Below are 26,323 nucleotides of genomic sequence, written 5' to 3'. Positions count from 1 at the left end.
GAAAGTAAATGTTCTTCTTAGTAATGTACTTTTATATAAAACACTCATGGTATTACTGATTTTCTCGATTTTTTTCTTTTCTTGCTAACCTCAGATTTCTGGAAAAAGAAGTTCAAAATTATTCTTACTGGCATAGTCGCAACACATAAAAAATTAAATGTTGCTTGTAAGGGGCCACAAATTTAACTTCTTTTAAGAAGTTCTTGTTCTTGCCTTGTCTTACAAAAAAGACAAGAGTTTTAGAAGTAAAATTGGTTAAACACTCATAACTTATATTTTTAGAGGCATTGTTATATATGTAATCATGGATTTGGCTTGTCCTGTGGTAAAAATATTTCTAGTTCTCTGAGGTTGTTCTTTGGTTTGGAGCACTTTCATAAATGCAGAGTATCCTATTGCATGTAGACATGGGCATTTGACCCCGCTATTATACTAGAGATACTGAAAAACAAATGGGGTAGGTGTAGTTAGTGAGTTCTAGTACAGTTCAGGATTTACTTTACAATTGTAGAATATGAAATCCTGCTGGTGCCAGCAATGTTGCTTTAGGGACTATTCTGTAACATTTTCAAAGCTTCAAAAGCTTAAGCCAAAAAGCATGGTCAGTGTCTGCCATATGTTGGTTCTGTTGTTTTATGGGTCAGATAAAATTTACTTTGTTTCCTTTCATGTTGTTGTTGATTATGGAGTTAAAGTCTACACTAGTATTTCTTTGTGATACATGTATAGGAGAAAAGAATACTATATATTGAATGTTAAAATTTGTCTAAAATAGCATCAGTAGGCTCTCAATTACTGTCACTTTAAATTTGTTTTCTTACAGCAAAGCAATTTATTTAAGGCACTGGGCTTTTTACTACCCAGAAAAAGAACATTTCATTTAAAACTTCATTGGGAGACTTGTCTAATTTTGCATACTTTGTATATAGACCATATCAGGACTTGTATGTTCTATAAGCTTTGCATCTTAAAAATAAATGGATTTTGTATAAAGGATCTTTTATATGAGCATGAATTTCCACTCAAGGTCTGGCTGTGGACATTACTGGAAACAGTTCCTGAGTCAAGCTGGTCAATTCATATGCAGCCTATGACTCTGAGGGCTCGGGGGAAAATCTTCTGATGTATTATGTTATAAATAAAGGTGCTATATTTAGGGTGAAATTATACTTGTATAGCCATTTAGCTTTATTTTAGAGCATGTTTTGTTCAATTACATTTAGGCTGTTTAATTTGTGCAGTATCAAGTCATTTATGTTGCAAGAGTCTAAAGTCAAGGTATCATAGTTGTAGTAGAATGTTTAATAACCTATCCCTTTTAAAGGAAACAAAATTATATTTTTGTCTGACCCAGACTTGATTTAGAATTATTGTTCTGAATTTCATAAATATTATATTGAGAGAAATGATCAGTCCAAAATTGAAAGATTTTACTTCAAGACACTGAGCTGAAAAGTTGGATGTGCAAAAGTATAGAAACATTGATAGAATGTTCCTTGCTGCAGATTAGTGCAGTAAACCATTTCTTTAGCTTCATTATGAAGAGTGCTTCTTTTTTGCTGCAGAATAACGGTATGTATTCTCTCTCACTGCAGCTCCCAATGCTCTGTGTCTTAAAATCATGTAAAGCCTATAGCTTGCTTTGGGGAGTTAGTACAGGGGTTAAGGAAGGCTTTGCCGGAAGAGTGATTGTAAATCACGAGACTTGAGACTTGCGCATAGTGTGGTAGCCTCTTTAATGCGTAATGATCCCATTTAATGCCAAAAATTATTTAAAGGAAATTATTAAATTGTCCAAATAACTGTTAAACGCATGATGGATCTATTTTACAGTACAGTGTTTGACAGTTAAATATTAAGTACAAGTTTAATTGACTTGAGGCTTGAAATGTTCAAAATGCTCTAACCCTTGCTACAGAGTGTTTTCTGCAGCAAGTCAAGTATTGTGTGTGTGTTTTTTCACCTGTAGCTTATCAGGCCCGGTCCAAAGCCTTCTAGCAGAGGGGATTGATTCCTGTCAGGGGTTGCTGCCAAGACATCGGAAGGATTTTTGACCAAGGTTTTCAAAAGCTCAGTGTCACACCTGCCATTTGATTAAGAAGAGATTTTGGATGCAGAGCCTGGCATTTATTGTCCTCTGTGTGGCTGTTCTGTTTTGTCTTTGTGTCTTCTAGAATTGAGCAGTGTTCACACTAGTTTTTAAATGGTTGGGTGGATTATATATTTTACATAACCATGTTAATTTAAATTAATATATTCCTATTAACTTTTAATCATAAAATAGTGTGGACACAGCATGTTTTCTAACTAGTGATTAACCCCTTAAATTTTATGAAATACATTCATGTAGGGTAAGAATTTTAAAAAAAATAACCCATTTTTGTTTTGTTTTAACTGGGTATTAGGCAACAAGTATGCTTTTAGTACAGTATATCTAAGGGGTTAATCCACTTGAAGTATAAAATGGGTGCAAAAATCCACACTCTAACAGAAACTTTCTAGCTCTTAATTTGTTTTTAAATTTGCAATAGGTGTCTTGGCATCTTTGAAATTGTATCAGTAATTAAAATTTTCAAAGTTTTTGAATGCTTGTATCCAAAAAGAACATTTTTCTTACATATTAGAGGAAATTATAACATTAAGGATTAACATTAGAAATTTAGAAACATTTTTGGAAAGAGATTGCACACTGTCACCTATTTGCATTCTAGCTTTAGCAAATAATGTAAGTAATTAGGGACATGGGAAGAGGGTCTTCCAGCATGTTCTGTAACCCTGCTTTGAGGAGTGGGTGGATTTGTTCTTTTTCGGTTCTTTTTTCCTTTCTTCTTTCCTTCCTGAGTTAGCCATGCTTTCCTGTGTTTCTTATCTCAGAATAGCCCATTTCTTATGTTCAGTATATTTCTTGATTCAGTAGTTGGTCTTGCAGGTTTTGAGATTGTTTATTAATTTTAAAAAGTAAATACTATTTTTGTCTTGATAGTTTCTTTTGAGTACCCAGATTCCTCTTAGTGTTCATTCTTAGGATATGACATAGTGTTCTTTGATTATCAGTAGATCTCCCTTCTAAACTGTCTTCTGAGAAATCTGTGCCATCTGATTACTTTAGGAGTAAGAACTAACAATAGGCAATATAATTCTTTATCACTTAAAATACGCTTTCTTATATGTTATCTACTCAAAATATGAACAAGTATCTCTTAAGACTTCTGAATGGTCATATAATATGCAATCAAGTAATTTGCCCAGAGTTGCAATGGTACTCTTAAAATAAAATCATCGTTTATTTTATCACTATTTCTTTTATCACATACTTCTTTTTCTCTCATCCATTTGGTATCCTCAGTGAGTTATTAGATTATATCCTAAATGCACCTTCTGGTGCTCTTTTACCAGACTTAAATTCAATAGATTATTTGCCTGGTATATAATTTCCCTATAATTTAGAAAACATTTATAGTGTTAAAAATCATCAAGAGCTGTGAATTTGTTGGGCTTAATTGCTATTTACTTGTAAATAGTTTGATCAGCAGATTTACTGTTATATTTAAACACATTTTACAGATATGTTTAGGGGAATATAAAGCTGGCCCTCCAACTACTTTTGTGAATGTAAAGTTAACCTTTTGTCTTGGTTTGGGTTCAGATTTCCTTCTCAAGTTTTATGTAGCTCATTCATGTTTTAATATAATAATCTGATTAAAACCAAGTATTATAACCTCAGGCCTTACATGTTATCATCAAAGTGCTCTGCTTAGTCCATCTCTTCTGTTTCTATACTTACTCTATTTAACCATGCTAGTTTCTACTGCCATTTTCTCTGTTACCCATTGTTTCTCTCCAGTTATGCTTTGGAACACCTCTTGGGAACTTTGAATTTTTAAAAGGCATTTTGTATTCCTTACAACTAAAAATCTCCTTGTGGAAGAGAAAGTATTAAACTCTTAGAAATGCCAATTTTTGCCTCTTTATTTTTTTCTATGATCATTACTCTGTTGTCATTCCATATTTATCATTAATTCTTCGCTATATTAGCCCCAGAATAACCTGTGGCCATTTAAAATACTGAACAAACTCAGCAGTGTTTTGTACATTCGCATTTATTAAGGTGGATTTTTGTGTTCCCTCTTGTCTTGTCGTCTTTGTGCTGGTGCACTGTGTCCAGTAATCCTTCCGTTTGATTTTATTTTGGTGGGTAGGGTTTATATTTGCAGAAATTATTACATTTCTAAATTAAGAGTTTAAGTCTCCGTTTGGTCGTCATGTTGGAATATGTAAATTTGTTGAAAATAATTCCCTGGGTACGTTAAACTGCTGATAGACTCTCAAATGGCTCGTGTGACACTGATGCTACTTTAAGGAAGTGTCTTGCTCACCTGGTCAAACACCCATTCCTCACTGCATTTTGCCAATTCAATCCATTTTAGATGTAACCTCGGGTATGGTGAAAGACCCACCGGACGTCTTGGACAGGCAAAAATGCCTTGACGCTCTGGCTGCTCTACGCCACGCTAAGTGGTTCCAGGTTCGGAACATCATTTTACTTTTTTATTGTAGCCTTATGAGAGAGTAGTTCAGTACAACATGTTTAACTGTGTTTAAACATTTTGAAAGATTGCCCAAGCAACACTATTTTAAATTAAATTTCAGAAAATATGTTGACATAGAAAGCTGGGTTTGAAGATCTGCATATTGCAGTTACTATTATTTGACAATGAACTTAGGTTTTGGGGGTATTTTGTAGTTTGGGTTATTTTATTTTTATTTTTAGTAGCTATATTTAAAGTTGACTTGTTTAGGAACATCACATGTTTGTGTATATATATTATGTTCCATAAGGCTGCAGATTAACTTTGCTTTACATAATGGAATATGTGTTTAAAGCTTTCTGTATAGTTTTAAGATCCCCTCTCTCCCCTCTTTCTCTAAGTTAATACGTGTAGGGAGTGAAAGGTGAGGAAGTAGCTGTTTGGTTTAGTGACTTTGCAGTCATGCAAAGGCACAGAAGGGAAACCAAACAGATTTCTTTAACCTTTCAGTCCCTAGACAAACTTTTTAGCTCTTTACTTTTTCTTTTATTTCTAATGTAGGCAGATTTTTTTTAAGTTTATTGATTTAAGTGATTACAGGTCAAGGTTCACAGGGTATCAAGAAATATTATTCTTGTATAATCTGTTTACTTTGACCTAAAATACCAGCTTTTAAATACTAACCCTGGCATAAAATACTGCTGTAAATGGCAGCTCATTGAATCCAATTTCAAGTGTGATTATTTTTGTTTCATTTTTATCTGAGCTTCCATTGAACAGCGGTATTTTAACTTTTTTTCATCAAGGGATAATTTCAGTATTTCTAAGATTAATTCAATTGGTTTTTGTGTTGCTCTCAAGGCTAGAGCTAATGGTCTACAGTCCTGTGTGATTATCATACGTATTCTTCGGGACCTTTGTCAGCGAGTTCCAACTTGGTCTGATTTTCCAAGCTGGGTAAGTAGTATGTAACTGTATGGTGTCAAAAATGAACATTTAGGAAATACTTTTGCAGTGTTTACAGTCTCATACTTTATTTTCATTTCCTAAATATAGTTTCCTCTTCTGGTGAAAAAACCTGGAGGTCTTAGGGTTTTTAATCTTCAATAAGAATTTAATATTTAAAAAACTATGCTTAAATATTTATTTCTTTTTTGCATTTTCCTTTTTCTGCTGGTCTCACAGTGACAGTAGTTATTAATTGGCTTTTATATAACAGCAGTAAAAAGACTAAAAATGAGCTGTTAATCTCCCTTTGCAGGGTTCTGTTGACATTTTCCTTTGAAATAATGGGTAAGGTTAGGAATTTTAAAAATTCAGATATATACATTATTAAGAAATCCTATAATAAAGAGATAATGTGCTAATTAGACCGGATGGCAGAATGACCTTCCAGGGTGACCTTCTGGAATGACCAATGGGCGGGGCTGCTGCGAGGGCCGAGCCCCTTGCACAAGCATCATGCATCGGGCCTCTAGTAATGTATGTAATGGTAGGACAGTCATATAATGCAGAAAGGCACAAAATAGGAAGCGATTAAGGCAGGTTAAATCTTAACTGTTGTGATTTCTTCCAGGGATAAAGGGCATGCATATACATCACATACGTTTTTATTTTCATATATGTACAAGTATCTCTTTGATATGTGAACCTCTTAGGTTCCTGAGTAGAATAAATTGAGATAGAGAGGGATTCATTAAAAAATATAATTGAACCCTTTGATTCCACAGTTGGATTGGATTTGTGAGAGTTGAATAGCCAGGGTTACCTTAAGTCAGTCTCACAGCAGTGATCATAATATTTTCATTATTTGCAGCATGCTTAACAAAATACATCTTGAAGTTTTTGAGCAGGGCACCTCATTCTCTATGTTGACTACATGGTATTCCCTTTGTATGGCCATGCCATATTTTATTTAACTGGTACCTATTCAGTGGACATTTGGGTTTGTAGTGTTTTGCTATTAAATGCTCATTTTGTCAAAGTTTTGTAAGTACTATACACGTGATAAATTACTAGGGCTGGAATTCCAAGGTGAAAGGACATGTGCTAAAACTCCCGAAAGTGGTGGTTTCCTTCATACCCTCACTAACTGTGGGATGTTATCATACTTATCCTGTCTAATAATAGACAAACATGGTAATTGACCATACCTTCGCTATGCCTCCCATGGGCTAATCAGCATGGTATGCAAATGAACCGCCAACAAAGATGGCGGCTAATTTGCATACTGCAGGCAAGGCGGGACAGCGTGAGTGCGAGCCGCCATCCAGGCCCCCGTGTGCGACCCCAGATGCCGCCTGCCTGCCACCCGTGATCGGATCTGATCCCGGGTCGCAGGCCTGCCCCAGAAGCTCCAGAAGTCGCCTGCCTGCCTGCCGCCCATGATCGGATCTGATCCTGGGCTGCTGGCCGGCCCCAGAAGCCCCAGAAGCCACCTGATATGGCAGTAACTCTATTAGTAAGCACTCTGAAAGTCAGTGGCATAGATGCACCAATTAAAAGACAGATTATGAGGGTGAATCAAAAAACCCACTTTGAATATAAAGACACATATAGATTAAAAGTAAATGAATTAAGCTGCAGCCTGTTTTGCTCAGTGGATAGAGCATTAGCCCGTGGACTGAAGGGTCCCAGGTTCGATTCCAGTCAAGGGCATGTACATCAGTTGCTGGCTTGATCCTCAGTCCCTATCAGAGCATGTGCAGGAGGCAACCAATCAATGTGTCTCTCCCTTCCCCTTCACTCTCTCTAAAATTCAATGGAAAAATATCCTTGGGTGAAGATTAACAAAAACAAAGTAAATGGATTAAGTAACATTAAAGAGATTATAAGAAAAATATATGCCAAATTTTGTTAGTTGTATAATGGTTATGTTTAAATTATTAACACCTAAGAAATTGGGTGAAGGGTACATATAATATGCTGTAGTATTTTACAGTTTTTTTACATGTATGAGATTATTTCAAATTAAAATATTAAAAAATTAAAAATTAATAAAATATTAATTGAAATGTATCTGCATTACATGAAAAATCTCCTAATTGCTTCTAGCATATATTAATTGTGCTAAAATTTACAAGGGCTTAATTAAAAGATACCTTAATTCTAAATGATATAATAGGAAATATATAATAGTGCAGTTATAAGCACTTATCTGAAAGTAAAAATTTAAAGAAGTGAATTTAAAGAAGGGATTAGCCAAAGAACATATATGCACAACCCATGGACACAAACAACAGTATGGGGATGGCCAAAGAGAAGTGGGGGGGCAAGAGCTGGGTAGAGGGGGCTAAAGGGGGGTAATAGGGGCATCCTATATAATCCTATCTAATAATAGACAAACGTGGTAATTAACCGTACCTCTGCTACACTTCCCATTGGCTAATCAGCAGGATATGCAAATTAACCACCAACAAAGATGGCGGCCAGCAGCCACGCAGCTGCAGCGAAAATGAGGCTTGCTTGCTCCAGTGATGGAGGAAGCCAAGGTTCCCCGCCTGCCGCAGCCCAGCTCTGAGCTCCGGAAGCAACAATGTTTCAGTTATAGAAGCTAAACAAACCCCAGAAACCTGCTTTCAGCCAGCCACGGCCTCAGAGTTGGAGCCGGGCCTCAGAGCTGGAGCCGGCTCTCAGCTCCAGTGACAGCTATAGAAGGTAAATAAATCTCAGAATAAAAAAAAAGAGGCTGGGAGCTTCAGTCGCCCGCCAGCCTGAAAACGGCCCTCAACCCTTCACCCAGGCTGGCCAGGCACCCAAGTGGGACCCCCACCCTGATCCAGATCACCCTTCAGGGCAAACCAGCCGGGCCCCACCCATGCACCAGGCCTCTATCCTATATAGTAAAAGGGTAATATGCAAACTGACCTTAACAGCAGAAAGACTGGGAATGACTGGTCACTATGACACACACTGACCACCAGGGGGCAGATGCTCAATGCAGGAGCTGCCCCCTGGTGGGCAGTGCACTTCCATATGGGGAGTGCCACTCAGCCAGAAGCTGGCTCATGGCTGGCCAGCGCAGAGGTGGTGGCAGAAGCCTCTCTCACCTCCATGGCAGCACTAAGAATGTCCAACTAACGGTTTAGACCCGATCCCTTGGGGGCCAAAGCCTTTAGTCGGACATCCCCCGAGGGCTCCCTGGCTGCCAGAAGGATGTCTGACTGCAAGTTTAGGCCTGACCCACTGGGGAGTGGGCCTGAGTTGACAGGTGGACATCCCCCAAGGGGTCCTGGACTGCAAATGGGCGCAGGCCGGGCTGAGGCTCCCCCCCTCCCCCACCCCCACCCCCAGTGCACAAATTTTTGTGCACCAGGCCTCTAGTTAACAATATAATACGTAAAACACCATGTTTCCTTTTTTTAATGTCCATTTCTTTCAGTGATTGCTGGCATTTGTAATTATTTTTCTCTTTAACTGCCATTTCCTTTGTTACTCATTTTCTTAATAATTTATATCCTTTTTTTAAGAAATTATCTCCCATTTGTATTGGAAAATTACTTTCTCTGTCTTTTTATTTGCTTTTCAACTTCATGAAATTTTTGCTATATAAAAATTTTTTAAATTTTTACAAATTCTGACTCCTTAATCTTTTATGACTTCTGGGTTTTATATTCTACTTATCAACTCCTCATGTAGTTTAGGTCATAAATTAGTTCACACATGCTTTCTTCAGAACTTTTTTTTTTTTTTCCGATCAAATTTTATTTTCTACAAGTGTATGTGTATATATAAATACCTAGCAAAAGCTCCTAGAAGGATATATTCTAGTCTACTAGTTCTTGTCTCTGAGGAGTGGGAGGAAGGGATGGTTAGAACAGAGAACTGTAATGTTTGGTTTTTACCAGGATAAATTATACATCTATTGTTTATAAAATTAAAAATTACAAATGGATTAAAGATGGATCCAGCTACATGTTTTACGAGACAATTGCCAATTATTTCAATATTATTTAGCGGTTTTAAAATAATGGTTACTGTTCTTTGAAATATCATCACTGTCATAAACAAGTTGCTCTCATCCAGAGGCAGTTGCCCTCCAGGGGGCATTTGCCAGATGTCCGCAGACATTGTCCAAACTGGTCAGCAGCAGCGCTGAGGTTGAGAAACCCTGTCATAAGCCAGCATTTCATCTTCGTGGGCCGTTTCTGCAGCTGTCTTTTGTTCCTCAGTTTGTCTTCTCTCATACGAAACTCTTCATTATTGAAGCTCCATAGCGTGTTCTGCAGTTCTGATGGTCCTCTGCATCACATTCCTCCCTCTCCATTCTCTAACCCCATTGTAAACACCATCTTGCACAGAAGAATTTTTTGGCTCTCATATGTTTGTTTTTCCAAATGAACTTGACTTACCATTTTGTTAATTTTCTTCAAAGTTCTACTGATGTTTTTAAGTAGGACTGCATTGAATTAGTAGGTTAATTTGGGGAATATCACTTTTATAACATTAACTATTCTTAGCCAAGAATATGGGATATCCTACTTATTGAAATTAATTTTATGTACCTATTTAGATTTGAATAGGATCTTTGTGTTGTTTCTTTGTACCTAAGTATTTTATCAGTTTTTTTTCTCACATTGTCTTTTCTAGTATCTTTTGGATATTAATTTTGTAACCCACCACCTAACTGCATTCCTTTATTTGTAATAATTCTTTTCATATGATTCCCTTGTGATTTTCTAGTCTTAGAATCTTATGTAGGTCCTGGCCAGGTAGCTCAGTTGGTTAGAGTATCATCCCAAAAAGCCAAGGTTGTGGGTTTGATCTCTGGTCAGGCACATAAAAGAATCAGCCAATGATGCATAAATAACTGGGACAACAAATCCATACTTTCTCCCTCCCTCCCTCCCTTTCTGAAATCCATCAGTAAATTTTTTTTAAAGGAATCATATGTAAAAGTGATATTTTGCCTTCTTTTTCTAACTTAATTGATTCATCTACAACAAATATGGAATAAAAGAAATAATACTTTCCTATGCATGTTATGTTCCTAATTGTATTGAAAATGCTTCTAGTGTGTTAATTGTATTTAGCATGATGCAGTCTTGAGATACTAGCTTTGTCATGTTAGAAGTATCAATTTTTCCCTAGTTTGTTAAGTAATTTTGAATCAGGAATGGAAATTGAACTTTATTATATAAATTAGCAAGATTTGACATGAATGCATAGTTTTTTCTCCTTTAATCTGTTAGTATTATATATTATACAAATAGGTGTTCTAATAGCTACATTTGCATTCCAGAGTTGAGTCTTAAATAGTATATGACAGCCTTAATAAATTGTTAAGTTCTGTTTGCTGATGTCTATTTAGAAATTTTATAGTGACATAAAACAATGTCTGTAGTTTTATGCTTGTCCTCTTGGTCAGATTTTGAATCAATAATGAACTAACTATAAAAATAATTTGGGTCCTGGCCGGCTAGCTCAGTTGGTAAGAGCATGGTCCCAATGCGCCAAGGTAGCAGGTTCGATCTCCAGTCAGGGCACATACAAGAAACAGCCGATATGCATAAATACGTGAAACAACAAATCGATGTTTCTTTCTCCCTTCGTCTCTCTTAAAAAAAACAGAACAAAAACAATTTGGAAGTTTTGTTCTCTAAATTCTGAAACTGTTTTAGTAGTATCACAACTATCTGTTCCTTTACAGTTTATAAAATTCACGTGACATCATCTGTTCCCAATCTTTTTAGGGTTAGTGTGTGTGTTTTTATTTCTTCTATTGTGATTAATCAATTTTTCTCTCTCCTGGAGTTAATTTTGGTAACTTACATTTTTCCTAGAAAAGTCAACCAATTCAGCCAGATAACTCAGATTTGTATATAGTAGAGTTTTGCTAACTTAGGATTTGAAAAATATCTTGCAACATATTTATTATAACTTTTTCTGGTTTTAATTTTCCCTTGTTTGATTAAACTAGCCAGTAATAGCACTGCTATGTAGAAGCAGTGACAAATGGGTATTTCAGTATTTATTTGTGATCAGAATTCATTAAATTCTTAATGATAAGCATTATGACCTCAGATGTTAAAAATTTTTGGCCCTGGCCAGTGTGGTTCAGTTTGTTGAGCGCAGTCCCGTGCACTGAAAGGTTGCTGGCATGATTCCAGGACAGGGCACATGCCCGGGTTTTGGGCTCAATCCTGGGTAGCGGGTGTGCAGGAGGCAGCCAGTCGATGTTTGTCTCTTACATTGATGTTTCCCTCCCTCTCCTTCTCCCTCTCCCTTCCTCTCTGAAATCAGTAATAAAAAATATATATTTTAAAGTGTTAAAGTTTTGAGTATAAAGTAAGGTGCTGTGCATAAATATAATACATATATATATCATTCTGCAAATGGATTTAAGAATAGAAGTCTGTCATGCATGTATCAGTATTGCTCTATGTCAACTGGAATATAGAAATGGCTTTTGTATATACAATTACCTGTTGTGACAGTACTCAAAATCCTACTTTAATGATATAACCATCTTTATTTTTAAAATGGGAATAATAGTCATATCTATCTCCTAACAGTGATTATGATGATTAAAACTGGTTAATGTATGTAAAAGCTCGGAATAGTGCTTAGAGTATAATAAATTACAATGGTGAAGAGGATAATTGTTACTGTTACAATTATTTAACCAGAATTCCTCACGTTAGGTATTTCTGTTGTTTCCAGTCCATTACAGATAAATAGCCGCACTGAATATTTTTTAATGAATTCATTTAAGTATAAGAGCCCTATTGTAAATCTTTAGTACTGACATTGCTGGTGTATGCCTTTGAGCTTTTCAGTTGTGTACTAAAAAAGGTTTTACCAGTTTATATTCCTACCAAATGAAAATACCTATGTCACCACAATCTCACTGATTTTTATGTGGGTTTTTTTTGTTTGTTTTTTTACTCTTGATATCTACCAGTATTAGAGAAGGATATTTACTGAAATATATAGTTTAAAACACACACACACACACACACAAAACAGGAGTTGAGTCAAACTGACCTGGGTTCAAATCCTAGTCTTTTTACCTTATAATTGTATGACTTTTTTTTTTTAACTTTAGTATTTCTTTTTCTTTTTTTAAAAAATATGTTTTTATTGATTTCAGAGAGGAAGGGTTAGGGAGAGAGAGAGAAACATCAATGATGAGAAAGAATCAGTGATTGGCTGCGTGGCCCCACCAGGGATCGAGCCCACAACCTGGGCATGTGCCCTGACCGGGAATCAAACTATTTAAGTTTTCTTTTTCTAATCTTTAAAATTATAATATAATACTACCTAGTTATAAAAATGTAATGAAATCATGCATTTAAAGTGTTTAGCAGGGTGCCTACCACTTCGTAAGCATTATACTAGGGATGGGGAAAAAAAATGCTTCATTACTCTTTTTATTTATTTATTTTAAAAATTTGTCTTTATTGTTGAAAGTACTATAGATGTCCCTTTATTTCCCCATTGACCCCTTCTAGCCACACCCTAACACTCCCAACCTTTGTCCCCGCCCTCAGCATACTATTGCCTGTGTCCATGGGTTATGCATACAAGTTCTTTGGTTAATGTCTCTCCACCCACCCACCCACTCCCACCTTCCCTCTGAGATTTGTCATTCTTTTCCATGCTTCTCTGTCTCTGGATCTATTTTCTTTCTTAGTTTATTTCTTAGATTTCACATATGAGTGAGATCATGTGATACTTGTCTTTCTCTGACTGACTTACAAGTTCTTTTTACAAGGCCAGCATTATACTAATTCCAAAACCAGATAAAGACACTACAGAGAAAGAGTATTAACCAGTCACTATCCCTGATAAACATAGATGCTAAGTAAAATCCTCAACAAAACATCAGCAAATCGGATCCATCAATATATTAAAAAGATCAAACACCATGATCAAGTGGAGATTTATTTCAGGGATACAAGGGTAGTATAATATACGCAAATCAATAAATGTGATACATCACAGAAACAAATTCAAAGATAAAACCACATGATCTTATCAGTAGATGCAGAAAAAGCATTTGACAAAATTCAACACCCATTTTTTTAAAAAAAACTTATTCTTATTGAATTCAGAGGGGAAGGGAGAGGGAGAGAAACATCAATGATGAGAGAGAATCATTGATTGATTGGCTGCCTCCTGCATGCCCCGCACTGGGGATGGAGCCTGCAATCTGGGCATGTGCCCTGACCAGGAATTGAACCGTGACCTCCTGGTTCATAGGTCGTGCTCAACCACTGAGCTATGCCGGCCAGGCAACACCCATTTTTGATAAAAATTCTCTGCAAAGTGGTAATAAAGGGATCATTCCTCAACATAATAAAGGCCATATATGACAAACTTACAGCCAATATTATGCATAATGGGCAAACCTAGAACGATTTCATGACTTTTTAAAAACAAATGTTGAAGTTACTGATTTCAAATTATTTACTATGGGGTCCTTTTCTCGTTAAGCCACTAAGATCCTTTACATTACAGCCTAGATATTACTTCTGTAGTTTAATTCTTCTTCTTTGATGTCCTTTTACTTTTAAATGCATGTATTTCAGAGTTTATAAATCCATGTATATTGTACTTTTGTTGCTTTACTAACCGTAGGTATCTGCATGGAGCATAGCCATGTTCTGTAGAAAATTAATATATATATATATTTAAATGTTTTAATTGATTTTAGAGAGGAAGGGAGAGGGAGAGAGATCAATGATGAGAATCATTGATCAGCTGCCTCCTACATGCCCCCTACTGGGGATCTTGCCCGCAACCTGGTCATGGACCCCAACTTGGAATCAAGCTGTGACTTCCTGGTTAGTGGATCCATGCTCAAGCACTGAGCCACTCTGGCTGGGTGAAAATTAATATTTTTAAATTGCTTGTTTCATAGCAAATGATTTCAGAAGTTAGGTTGTTGGCTTAGTTTCATTGTATGTTTAAATATATTGACTATTGTTTTCCCTAAATAATTCATTTCTTTCTTGATTCTTAGTTTCTATCTACCTTTATATGCAAGTATAAATAACAAATTCCTACTTCTTATGATCAGTCAATAAGCAGATTTTGAAAAAGCTTAGTATTATTTGAAACACATTCTCTATCTTGACATATAGATTATAGGTGATTATTTAATATTTATTTTTCTCTTAACTTTACCTAAAAGTACTTAGTAAAAGTTTAGGTATTTATTGAGAGTTTCATATATTATTCAATTTTATATTTTAAGCACAGCATCAGTAAGTAATTTGCTTGTTACCCTTTTATCAGCAGGATTATTACCCTGATATAAGCAGGATTCTTATTGCACTAGAGGCCTGGTGCACGAAATTCATGCACTCTGGAGGGGGGAGGTCCCCTCAGCCTGGCCTGCACCCTCTCGCAGCTCGGGAGCCCTCGGGATGTCTGACTAACATCTTAGGAATGGGCCTAAACCAGCAGTCAGACATCCTTAGCACTGCTACGGAGGCAGGAAAGGCTCCTGCCACCACCGCTGTGCTCGCCAGCCATGAGCACGGCTCAGGGCTCTGGCTGAGCGGTGCTCCCCCTATGGGAGTGCACTGAACCACCAGGGGACAGCTCCTGTGTTGAGCATCTGCCCCCTGGTGGCCAGTGCATGTCATAGCGACTGGTTATTCTGCCGTTCGGTCTATCTGCATATTAGCCTTTTATTATATAGGACTAGAGGCCCAGTGCACAAAAATTTGTGTCTCACAGTCGACCCATGCCAGAGGAAGTTGCAGCCTCAAACCATTGCTCAGCCTCCTTACCTTTGGACGGTGAGCCCTGAAGGGGGTTGTACAATATTAAAAAAAAAATTGTGCACTTTGGGGGCGGGGGGTTCCCTCAGCCCGGTCTGTGCCCTCTTGCAGTCTGCGACCCCCTCAGGGGATGACCACTTGCTGGCTTAGGCCTGCTCCCCGGGGGATTGGGCCTAAGCTGGCAATCAGACATCCCTCTGGCAGCCTGGCAGCCCTCGGGGGATGTCCACTTGCCAGCGGGGAGCAGACCTAAGCTGCAGTTGGACATCCTTAGCGCTGCTGAGGAGACAGGAGAGGCTGCCACCACCGCTGTGCTGGCAGCCATCAGCCTGGCTTGTGGCTGAGCAGAGCTCCCCCATGTGGGAGACACTGACCACCAGAGGGCAGCTCCTGCATTGAGCATCTGCCCCCTGGTGGTCAGTGTGTGTCATAGTGACCAGTCATTCCCAGTCTTTCTGCTGTTAAGGTCAGTTTGCATATTAACCTTTTACTATATAGGATAGAGGCAGGGTGCACGGGTGGGGGCCGGCTGGTTTGCCCTGAAGGGTGATCTGGATCAGGGTGGGGGTCCCGCTTGGGTGCCTGGCCAGCCTGGGTGAGGGGCTGATGGCTGTTTGCAGCTGGTCACACCCCCTTCAGGGTGGGGTTCCCCACTGGGGTGCCTGGACGAGGGGCTGATGGCTGTTTTCAGGCTGGCCACACTGCCTTTAGGGTGGGGGTCCCCACTGGGGTGCCTGGCCAGTCTGGGTGAGGGGCTGAGGGCCATTTTCAGGCTGGCTGATGACTGAAGCTCCCAGCCTCTCTTTTTCTTTTTTTTTTTTAATCTGGGATTTATTTCCCTTCTATAATTGAAACTTTGTTGCCGTCACTGGAGCTAAGAGCCGGCTCCTGCTCGCTCCAGCTCTGTGGCCACGGCCTGCTGAAAGCAGGTATCTGGGGTTGGTTTAGCTTCTATAACTGAAACTTTGTTGCTTTCGGAGCTCAGAGCTGGGCTGCAGCAGGCGGGGAACCTTGGCTTCCTCCATCACTGGAGCAAGCAAGCCTCCTGCTCGCTTCAGCTGCGTGGCTGCCGGCTGCCATCTTGGTTGGGTTAATTTGCATATCGTGCTGATTAGCCAATGGGAGGCGTAATGAAGGTACAGTCAATTACCATGTTTGCCTATTATTAGATAGGATTCTTTCCAAAAGTATTCTGTTTCACAAATATTTATTGAGTATTTTCTATATCCTGGCCATTTATTATAGGCAGAGAGGTTCAAAATATATGACATTGACCTCCCTCAGGATTTCACAGTCTGTTGAACATCTTAAAATAATACTTTGTTTGGCAAGGAGATACTTATTATACAGTCATAGAGTGTTTGGAAAACTGAAGTTGAATCCTTAAAATACTAAAATTTTAAAATGAAAATCTTTTGAAAATGTGTTGAATATTTTTTATTCCTGAACTGGGTAAACTGAACATCATGATTTTTTTTTAGTTGTGATTTACATGTGTCATTTTGAACATTCGCTTAAAAATGTTTTTCCCAATCTCTCCTGCTGCCAGCAGTAGTCTTTTTTTTTTTTTTTTTTTTTCACTGCTGTTAATATACACTCTTTAATGTGTCTCTTTAAATTCCCATCTCGCTTATAATTTATTCCCAATTTGTTTGGGAATACAGTCTTCACGTATCCAAACATTTTAAAATTCTTATTTAAAACACCTGAGTAGTAGCTTTGGATTGAATGCCTTGACAGTTTTTCACCTCTGATTAATAAATCTGTGAGCTTTTCAAGCAGACAACTAAAAATGGATTCTCACTAAGGTATTTTCAACTTCAGTATTATTTTAGGGATTTCATTGTATTTCTAGTTTATTTACTTTCTCTGAATTGTTATTGGTAGTTTTATTTAAAACATAAGTTAAAAGCTACACGATGGGTGAACTTGAAACATTATGCTAAGTGAACAAAGCCAAACACAAAAAGCTACATTTTCATGGTTTTATTTGTATGAAATATCCAGAACAAAGAAATCTTTAGAAATAGAAAGTGATTTAGTCATTGCCAGGGGGGTAGAGGAAAGGGAGAATGGAGAATGACTACTAATGGGTAAGGAGTTTCTTTTGTTGGGGATGAATGTGTCCTGGAATTAGATAGTGGTTATGGTTGAACAACTTTGTAAGTATACTAAAAACTACTGAATTGTAAACTTTAAGAGAGAATGTTATGGGAATTATATCTCACTGTTAAAAATCTAAATGAAAGCAAATTTTCTAATAAGCCCTTCAAAATATTTCCTGGATTAGCTGCTTTCTAAACCTGTACTTTTACTTTTGTATTTTGTTCATTGGCTTACATTTTAAGTCTCAAATATAATTTACAGTGAAAGCATAATTTGTATTTTCCTTTGGGATAATAGAAGTTCAGTTGTGAAGTAAATGAAAATTTAGATAATGTACATTGTTTGTAAAGAAAAAACAAAAGTCCTCTCTATTGATCTCCTGTAACTCCCTGGTATCATCAGTCTGTAGGTATTAAAGAACAAATGTATGTGAGCCCTACATATCTAAAGTATTTTTAAGGACTGTCCTTGTTTAATAGAAAACCATAGCAATAATTTAAACATTAAAAAACAAACAAAAAAAACTATTAATATATTTTACTTTTCTTTTTTTTTTCCCCTTAAGAATAAATTGTAGCCCTGGCCAGGTAGAGCGTTGTCCCTGTATGCCAAGATTGAGGGTTTAATTCCTGGTCAGGGCACATACAAGAATCAATCAATGAATACATAAATAAGTGAACAACAATTTACTTATGTTGTTTCTCTCTCTCTTTCACTGTCTCCCCCTCCCTCGCCCATCCTCTTTCTCTCCCTTTCTCACTCTCTCTCAAATCAGTAAATAAAATTTTTTTTAAAAAAATATAAAATATTTTTTAAATGTAATTTTTATATTGTCTTAAGAGTTTTGTTTTCATTATTTGTTTATTTTTATATTACATGCAATTTTTATTTTCCGTTTTTGTGATTTGTTCTATGTAACTTTTTCAGTCTTTAAAATTTTAATTTTTATCGAGTGGTTTATCATTCTGTTGTTTGGTCTGTAAGCTGTTAAACACATGTTGTATGTTTTTATTTTTAGGCTATGGAGTTATTAGTAGAGAAAGCAATCAGCAGTGCTTCTAGTCCTCAGAGCCCTGGAGATGCACTAAGAAGAGTGTTTGAGTGCATTTCTTCAGGGATTATTCTTAAAGGTAAGTTTTACTTCATTTTTGATGTGTATGTTTGATAATTGAATCAGAACTCTTCTTTCTTTTACAAAAAGCTAATATTTCTTTCTCACTGTGGTGATTACTGTAGGTAGTCCTGGCCTTCTGGATCCTTGTGAGAAGGATCCCTTTGATACCTTGGCCACAATGACTGACCAGCAGCGTGAGGACATCACATCCAGTGCACAGGTAAGGGTGTCTTCTTAATCCCAAAGCTTTATTGGGCCACTGCCTTTAAGGGTTTGTTTTTTTATAACTGTCCTTTAGAAGAAATACTGTATAGGATTCATTCTTCTGTTTATTTATTAAGTTCTTAAAGGGGAGTATATTTTGAACTAGATTTCACTATTATCTGAAATTTTATTATTTTAACTATATGTATGTCTAATTAAAGTATATTATATAAATATAAAAATAAAGCAGCATTTTCAGTCTTGTTAAATCTGAGTATTAGGTTATATATGAAAATCAGTAGGGAAACGAGGTCATCTGCTTGTACAGAAGTGATGTGGTTTATGGTAATTATTGTTATAATTTAGCCTGTCCTGCCACTGGAAAGGCTGTCTCATGTAGTAATTAAGGTGTGGGCTCTGGAGTCAAGACCCTCTGGGTTTGAATACCAGCTCTGCCATCTCATCTGTAAAATGGGGATAAAAGCAGTGTCTGCCTCAAGCAGGATTGTTGGGAGGATTACGTGAGTTAGTGTGTGTAACTGTAATAATGTGCTTGTTATGTGCCATTGAGTCAGCTCTGACCCAGGTCATGTCCACAGTGTCCTGTCCTCACCAGACCAGCGTGGCTCCTCTGGACTCATGCCTGTGGCTTCTTTTCATGCAGCCAGCCCATCTCTTGTTTGGTCTTTCTCTTTTCCTGCTCTCTTCTCAGGATGTGCCCACAGTAGCACAGCTTCCATTTTGTCATTTTTGCGTCCAGTGGTGTTTCAGGCTTCCTTTGCTGTAGGACACACTTATTTGTCTTTCTGGTGATCCAAAGTATCAATCAAGCTCTCCTCCAACACCATATTGCCAATGAAACAATTTTTTTGCTACCAGCTTTCACTGTCCAGCTTTACGTTGGCTATCATCATTGTCATTATCAGTTATTAGTCCTATTAGAAGAATTATGGAAAAGGAAAACATGTGAACCGAATGAATGAATGAATGAATGAATGAATGAATGAATGAATGAAAAAAATTGATCAATCAAAAACTGCTACAGCTTTCCTTTTTTTTAACCCAAAAGTATATTATCCTGGCTAAAGAAAATAAAGAGGGGTTAAGAATAGTCTAAACAGCAGCCATTTTGAAAAGTAGTGTGACTCATAGATTTATACCCAACAGAACTGAAAACATGTCCATGAAAGACTTGTACATGACAACATTATGCATAATAGCCAAAAAGTAGAAACATCCCAAATGTTCATCAATTGTTGACTGGGTGGATGAATTGGTTTCAGTTATGAAATTAATCTTGTTTAAGGCATTTCTTTCATTAAGCAGAGGCGTTTTTACATATGGGGGTATAAACCTAACAAGAAGTATTAATTAATTAATTAATTCTAAATTCTGACTCTTTATTCCAGTTTGCATTGAGACTCCTTGCATTCCGCCAGATACACAAAGTTCTAGGCATGGACCCGCTACCCCAAATGAGCCAACGTTTTAACATCCACAACAACAGGAAACGAAGAAGGGATAGTGATGGAGTTGATGGATTTGAAGCTGAGGGGAAAAAAGACAAAAAAGATTATGATAACTTTTAAAAAATGTTTCTGAAAATCTGCAGTGTTAAAAATAATAGGTGCCCATTTGTTGGCTGTTTTTCATTCATAATAATGTCTACTTCAAAAAATTTATCGAGAATTTCATGGAAGAACCAAGTTTTTCTGTGACATTAAAATCTTCATGTACAGTGTTAGGTGTTATATGAATGGAAAGATACCCCCCAAAAATTGTGCTCCAACTAGGGGAAAAACAGTGGTTCAGATTCTCTCCCCCCCCCCCCCCCCCGCCATTATTTTGGTTTTATTTACTGGTTGCCCTAGTTTCTTCTATTTTTGTGTCTTTTATTAACTAGTCTTATTAAATCTTCACTGTATTTAATGCAGTATTTGTACTTCAGTTACTATGTGTATTTTGAGAGGTTTATTTAGAGGTTTTGTTCTTTGACACTAGCTATTTGTGTTATAGATGATGTCCTTTACTCCTTAATATTTTACAGCAGTAAATTTTTTGTAATGTGAGACTGCAGAATTTTTTCCTGTTTTGTTTTGTTATTCTATATGTGATGGATTATAACACAAAAAGTTATCCTGCCATTTAAGTGCTCAGAACTGAATGTTTCTGCAGATTTTGTGGCATTTGTCTCCCTAGTGTGATATATAAAGGTGTAATTAAGACAGATTTCTGTTAATCTAATCAAGTTTGCTGTTAGTTGTGCATTAGCAGTATAAAAGCTAATATATACTATGGTCTTGCAACAGTTTTAAAAGCCTCTGCATAAGTAATAAATATGCATGACATCTTTGTTTTTAATAGACTTTTAAAATTATAATTTTAGGTTTGACACGTAGATCTTTGTACAGTTGACTTTTTGACATAGCAAGGCCAAAAATAACTTTCTGAATATTTTTTTCTTCTGCATAAGTGGAGAGGGCATTTTTCATACTATAAGTGGGCTAACCAATATTTTGAAAAGAACTTTATCATTGTGCAACTAACAACAGTAACTAGCCCTTAATTATGATGACAGTTCCTTGTTGGTGTGTGTGAGATTACTCTAGCGACTATTACAGTATAACACAATTGAATGATTCCTTTTCCCTGCCCCTATACCCTATCACCCAGAGAATTTACAGTTCTATTAACAGTGAGGTTGATAAAGTATTACTGATAAAAAATTAAGATTATCTAAGGAAAAAAAACCAGAAAATTATTTGGTGTGGCCATCTTACATGCTTATGTGTCCTACAAAAAGCTAAATATTCTAGCAGTGGTGTAATGATAAGTTACATCTTACTGTTGATGTGTTTATGCTCTGGTACACAGGTGTCATTTTGTTGTCACAGCACTACAGTGAAATACACAAATAAAAATTTAAATTCATATTATGACTTAAATGTATTATATGTTAGAATTGACATAAACTACTTTTGCTTTGAAATGACTTATGCTTTAGTAAAACTATATTCAAAAGTATTGGGTAGTTATATTTTGTTATTGCTGACAAATGTTTGTTGCCTGAGCATAGAATTTCCAAAAAATTTTATAATTTTCAATACTGTATTGGTTAAATATAGTCTCTTGAATTGGGTCAGATCATCAGAGTTCTGTTGACTTAAAAGCCTAAGCTTTTAATCTTTAAGCCTTGTACCTCCTACAGTTGTGTTTTTAGCCAACCCTCTTTCTGTAGAATTTAAATGCTCAAGACATGGCATGCGGATAGATTTTAAGTCTCCCAGTTTTGGTCTACGCTACTGGGCTATCCATCAACCTTTTTCACCCCTCTTTATTCTAAAGAACTTACAAAGCTATATCTCTTTCTAAGGCCAATGGTTAAGTAAGGATGGGAAAATAAAGGGAATCCCATCTCCTTTGCTCTGCATTTTAACCTTTTCCTGAGCCAGAAGTCAGAAAGGATATTGTATGTACTACATCCAGAATATAGATAGGTGTTATTTGTCCCAAATTCTGTTAGAGTCTCTGAGCCAATATTAAAGATTTTAAACACAAAAATTCTAATTTGACCTCTTGAAAAATTGTCAGATCTGATGACACAGGACATGTTACTACATGGTGTTACTTAGCTAAAGCTGAGCGTAATGGCCACTCCTTGGAGGATGAATTTGAGACAAAGCCTCTTCTGGACAGTGGACCACAGCCTTCTCGTTTGCTCCCTATTTTCCTACCAGGTTGGCCTGTGGGCATTCAGTTGTATCACATTTCAGATGCCGGCCATTTGGCCTGTGGACTCGCCCAATCTGTGTGTGTAACTACATCTGTTAAACTGAGGCACAGAGAATCTCTAAAATTCCTTCGTTTCAGAATTTTCCAGGTCTCTGATCCTGTGCTTCCTGCACTAGCACACTTGAGGTTATCCACATTGAATGTAAGGGCGGTCATGAAGCAACACTTGCACTTCCTTCATTGATTGTTTGCAGAGAAATGTCAGGAGGAGGCCTGAAAGTCAAGTAAGCTACAGCCTGAAGGGCATCCTTTCTTTCAGAATAGAAACCAAAATCTCTCTCCTGAAGATCTAACATCGCAGCAGCCTGCCTGTCTTCCTGTCTGCTCTTTGGCTGGACCAAGAGAAAGAGAAGAAAAGGCTGTGGGAGTTGAAGAGAACAAAGATGGGCTAAAGGAAAATAAGACTTTCTAGATTCTTACTTGTATAGGTGCTTAAATTTTTGAAATCTTCGTGTACATCAAAAGAGATGAAATGGAGAGGGCTTCATTTATGGTGAAGTGGAAAGGGAGCTGCAGCTGAATTATTGACTGAGACCCAGTCTGTGAGTCACAGCTCTGGATCAGATGAAGTAAGCACTCTCTTCCCTGTCTCTGAATGCAACTGTCAAATCTGGATAAAATGCTTCGAGCAGCAGTGTGAGGACTCAAACGTATTTAGTGGCAGAGATTGGAGAAGATCACAAGTGAACTATCAGACAGTTTACCTTCCAGAGGTGAACTCCCTGCTTAGCCGTGCACGTGAGCACAGTCATGGGAGAGTATGGCAGTGTGTGGTAATCAAAGCCCAGGTTTTTGGCCAGAGGATGATAAAGATGAGCCCCTGGGAACTGGAACATAACTGGGCAGGTTGCGGGGGAGGGAAGAGCAAGGGTAAGTGACCCCATAAAGTTACTTGTGAATAATTTTATAATAGTTTTTTCCCAGGGCTCAACCCCAAGTTATTTTGTAAGGCCAACATTACCCTGACACAAAAACGATTTAAAAAAAAAAGTGCTTCAACAATAAAGCTTTAAAAAAAGAAAGAAGCTAAAACCGGTTTGGCTCAGTGGATAGAGCGTCGGCCTGCGGACTGAAAGGTCCCAGGTTCGATTCCGGTCAAGGGCATGTACCTGGGTTGCGGGCATATCCCCAGTAGGAGATGCGCAGGAGGCAGCTGATCGATGTTTCTTTCTCATCGATGTTTCTAACTCTCTATCTCTCTCCCTTCCTCTCTGTAAAAAATCAATAAATATATTTAAAAAAAAAGAAAAGAAAGCAGATGGAAAAGTTAAAAAAATACAACTGAAATGCAAGACTGATTCAATATGTGAAAATCAATATATGAATTTTTATAATTTTAATACTATCCTAGAATAAACAAAAGTTTAAAGAAATAACTGGGAAAGCCATTACAACATACTATACCAGAGAGTTGATATTGATAAAGATGTTCAAGTCATTTGAATCTGATTCCACTAAGAATTAGACATAGGCATAAAGATTTACTACTTAAGTGGTCAAGAATTAGAAAAATGGGTCTAGCTGGTGTGTCTCAGTGGTTAAGTATTGACCTATGAACCATGAGGTCACGGTTCGATTCCCAGGCAGAGTACATGCCTGGGTTTCAGGGCTCGATCCCCAGTGTGGAGCGTGCAGAAGGCAGCCAATCAATGATTCTCATCATTGATGTTTGTATCTCCCTCTCTCTTCCTCTCTGAGATCAATAAAGCATTAAAAAAAAAAAAAAAGAATTGGGAAAATGGGACATCCATATAGTGGGCCATTACAAATAATGATGTAGCTATGTATCAGCAAGCTGAGGTGTTCACAAATAAGCGTGTGCAAAACCAGCATCCATTTACGATACATGCATCTGCATATGCACACACATACATAGGAAAAGTCTTAAAACCATTGACACTGGTTGTTCTGGATGACTTTTTCAACTGGTTCAGATGTTTTGACGGAACAAGGAACACTTTGGTAATAAGATAAAAACTTTTATTGACATTTTTTTTTATACTGGATTTCCTCCTGGGCCACAGGTTTTTGTTTCTTCAGTTCCTTCTGGGATATCTTTTTCTTCTGTGCAGCCTCCTCTTCTGGTTTAGGAACACTTTGCTCTTTTTCAAAAAGGATCATCTCCGATGGCAGGGAGCGCTCATGTGCGGGTTGATCTGCCAGTGAGCTTTAGGTTCTGCACCACCTCTTGGAGCTTTGTTCACCTGACTGCTCAGTGACCAGAGAATCTACACCTAAGCCCAGTTCAGCACTGCTCTCTGCATTCTTAAGCACGTGCAGCAAGATGCCCAGCACTCTGCATCCAGCCCCCGTTTGGCCTGGACACCACCTACCAGCGCCATTTTAAGTGCGGAATGGCACACATGGCTTCCTACAGGGACACCCTTAAGGCACTTGGTGGCTTTTCGGGTAGGCACGCCCTTGATGGCCCAGGCAGTTTCACAAATGTTCTTAGAGTGAACATGAAGATTTGAACCTCCTGATTGGCATGACTTCATGGGGGTTTCTGGGTCAAGTGAATAGTGAACCATTTTCAGTGGTCATCTCAGACCAAAAGCTTCTTTCTTTAAAAGGGTGAATGAACAATGTACATGGGTGGACAGTTCTCAAAAGAAGTGTATATTCTCAAAATAAATATAAGTGGCTGATAGCCATATGAAAAATTTTCAACCTTACTAGTAATCAAATACAAATTTAAAAAAATGAAGGTAATATACTTTTTGTCAACCAGATTGATAAAGGTTGGAAAGATAGAAAATAATTAGGTCTGAACTAGTAAAACCAAGATTGTAAAGGCAAGAGGCACTAGCTCAGTCGACATCAGAAGAACCCTTTTTCTAAAAAAATTGTCTAAAGTTTTACATATGTCTCCTTTTTCCTCCGATTGACACCTCCCCCCCCCCCCCCCCCAGCCATTCCCAGCCTGGGCAAGCCCCCACCATCCCAGTGTCTGTGTTTATTGGTTATCCTGATATGCATGCATACAAGTCCTTTGGTTGCTCTCTAACCACCCCCCTCCCCTGCCATTTGTCTCTGGGTCTAGTTTTATTCATCAAATTGTGTTGATCATTATATCCCACATATGAGTGAGATCATGTGATATTTATCTTTCTCTGACTGGCTTATTTCACTTAGCATAATGCTGTCCAGTTCCATCCATGCTGTTGCAAAGGGTAAAAGTTCCTTTTTTATAGCGGCATAGTATTCCATTGTGTAGATGTACCATAGTTTTTTAATCCACTCATCTGCTGATGGGCACTTAGGTTGTTTCCAAATCTTAGCTATTGTAAATTGTGCTGCTATGAACATAGGAGTGCCTATATCAGAAGGACCCTTTTTTAAAAAAAAAAATATAAAACTACTAGAGGCCCAGTGCATGAAATTTGTGCGGGGGGGGGGGGTGGTTGTCCCTCAGCCCAGCCTGCACCCTCAGGGGATGTCTGACTGCTAGCCCCACCCCGATTACCACTGCCGGTCACCTCCCTCTCGGGGGGCAGACGCTTAATGCAGGAGCTGCCCACCCACCCACCCCCCACCAGTGGTCAATGCACATCATAGCGACCTGTCATTCTGCCGTTCAGTCAATTTGCATATTAGGGTTTTATTATATGGGATATCTACACTAATAAAAGAGAAACAGGGTAATTGGCTACCCTTTTCATTGGCTAATCAGCGAGATATGCAAATTAACTACCAGCCAAGATGGCGGCCGGCAGCCAGGCAGCTTGAAACTAACATGAGGCTTGGTTGCCTCAGTGATGGAGGAAACCAACGTTCCCTGCCTGTGGCTGCAGGCCTCTGAGCGGGCAGTTTGAAACATTTTAACAAATACCTCCAGGCTTCAG

The 26,323-nt window shown here is 37.8% G+C and overlaps 1 protein-coding gene across 6 annotated transcripts in view; it reads left to right on the top strand.

Moving 5' to 3' along the window:
* Positions 1-21,710, top strand: part of ZFR (zinc finger RNA binding protein) — a 72,568-nt gene extending 50,858 nt beyond the window's left edge. Inside the window, exons 16-20 of one of the 6 annotated variants that reach the window (XM_036311071.1) lie at positions 4,428-4,525; positions 5,391-5,486; positions 18,387-18,498; positions 18,605-18,702; positions 20,096-21,710. In XM_036311071.1, the coding sequence (XP_036166964.1) occupies positions 4,428-4,525; positions 5,391-5,486; positions 18,387-18,498; positions 18,605-18,702; positions 20,096-20,275 (584 nt within the window). In that variant the 3' untranslated portion in view covers positions 20,276-21,710. The other 5 variants (XM_036311072.1, XM_036311073.1, XR_004967839.1 and 2 more) reach the window with 5 other exon arrangements.
* Positions 21,711-26,323: the final 4,613 nt, after the last annotated feature.

This window comes from Myotis myotis, unplaced genomic scaffold (assembly GCF_014108235.1).
Source record: "Myotis myotis isolate mMyoMyo1 unplaced genomic scaffold, mMyoMyo1.p scaffold_m19_p_5, whole genome shotgun sequence".
In the NCBI taxonomy this organism is placed as follows: Eukaryota; Metazoa; Chordata; class Mammalia; order Chiroptera; family Vespertilionidae; genus Myotis; species Myotis myotis.
Note: the sequence above shows the minus strand (reverse complement) of the source record. Positions and strands in the feature narration are given on the sequence as shown.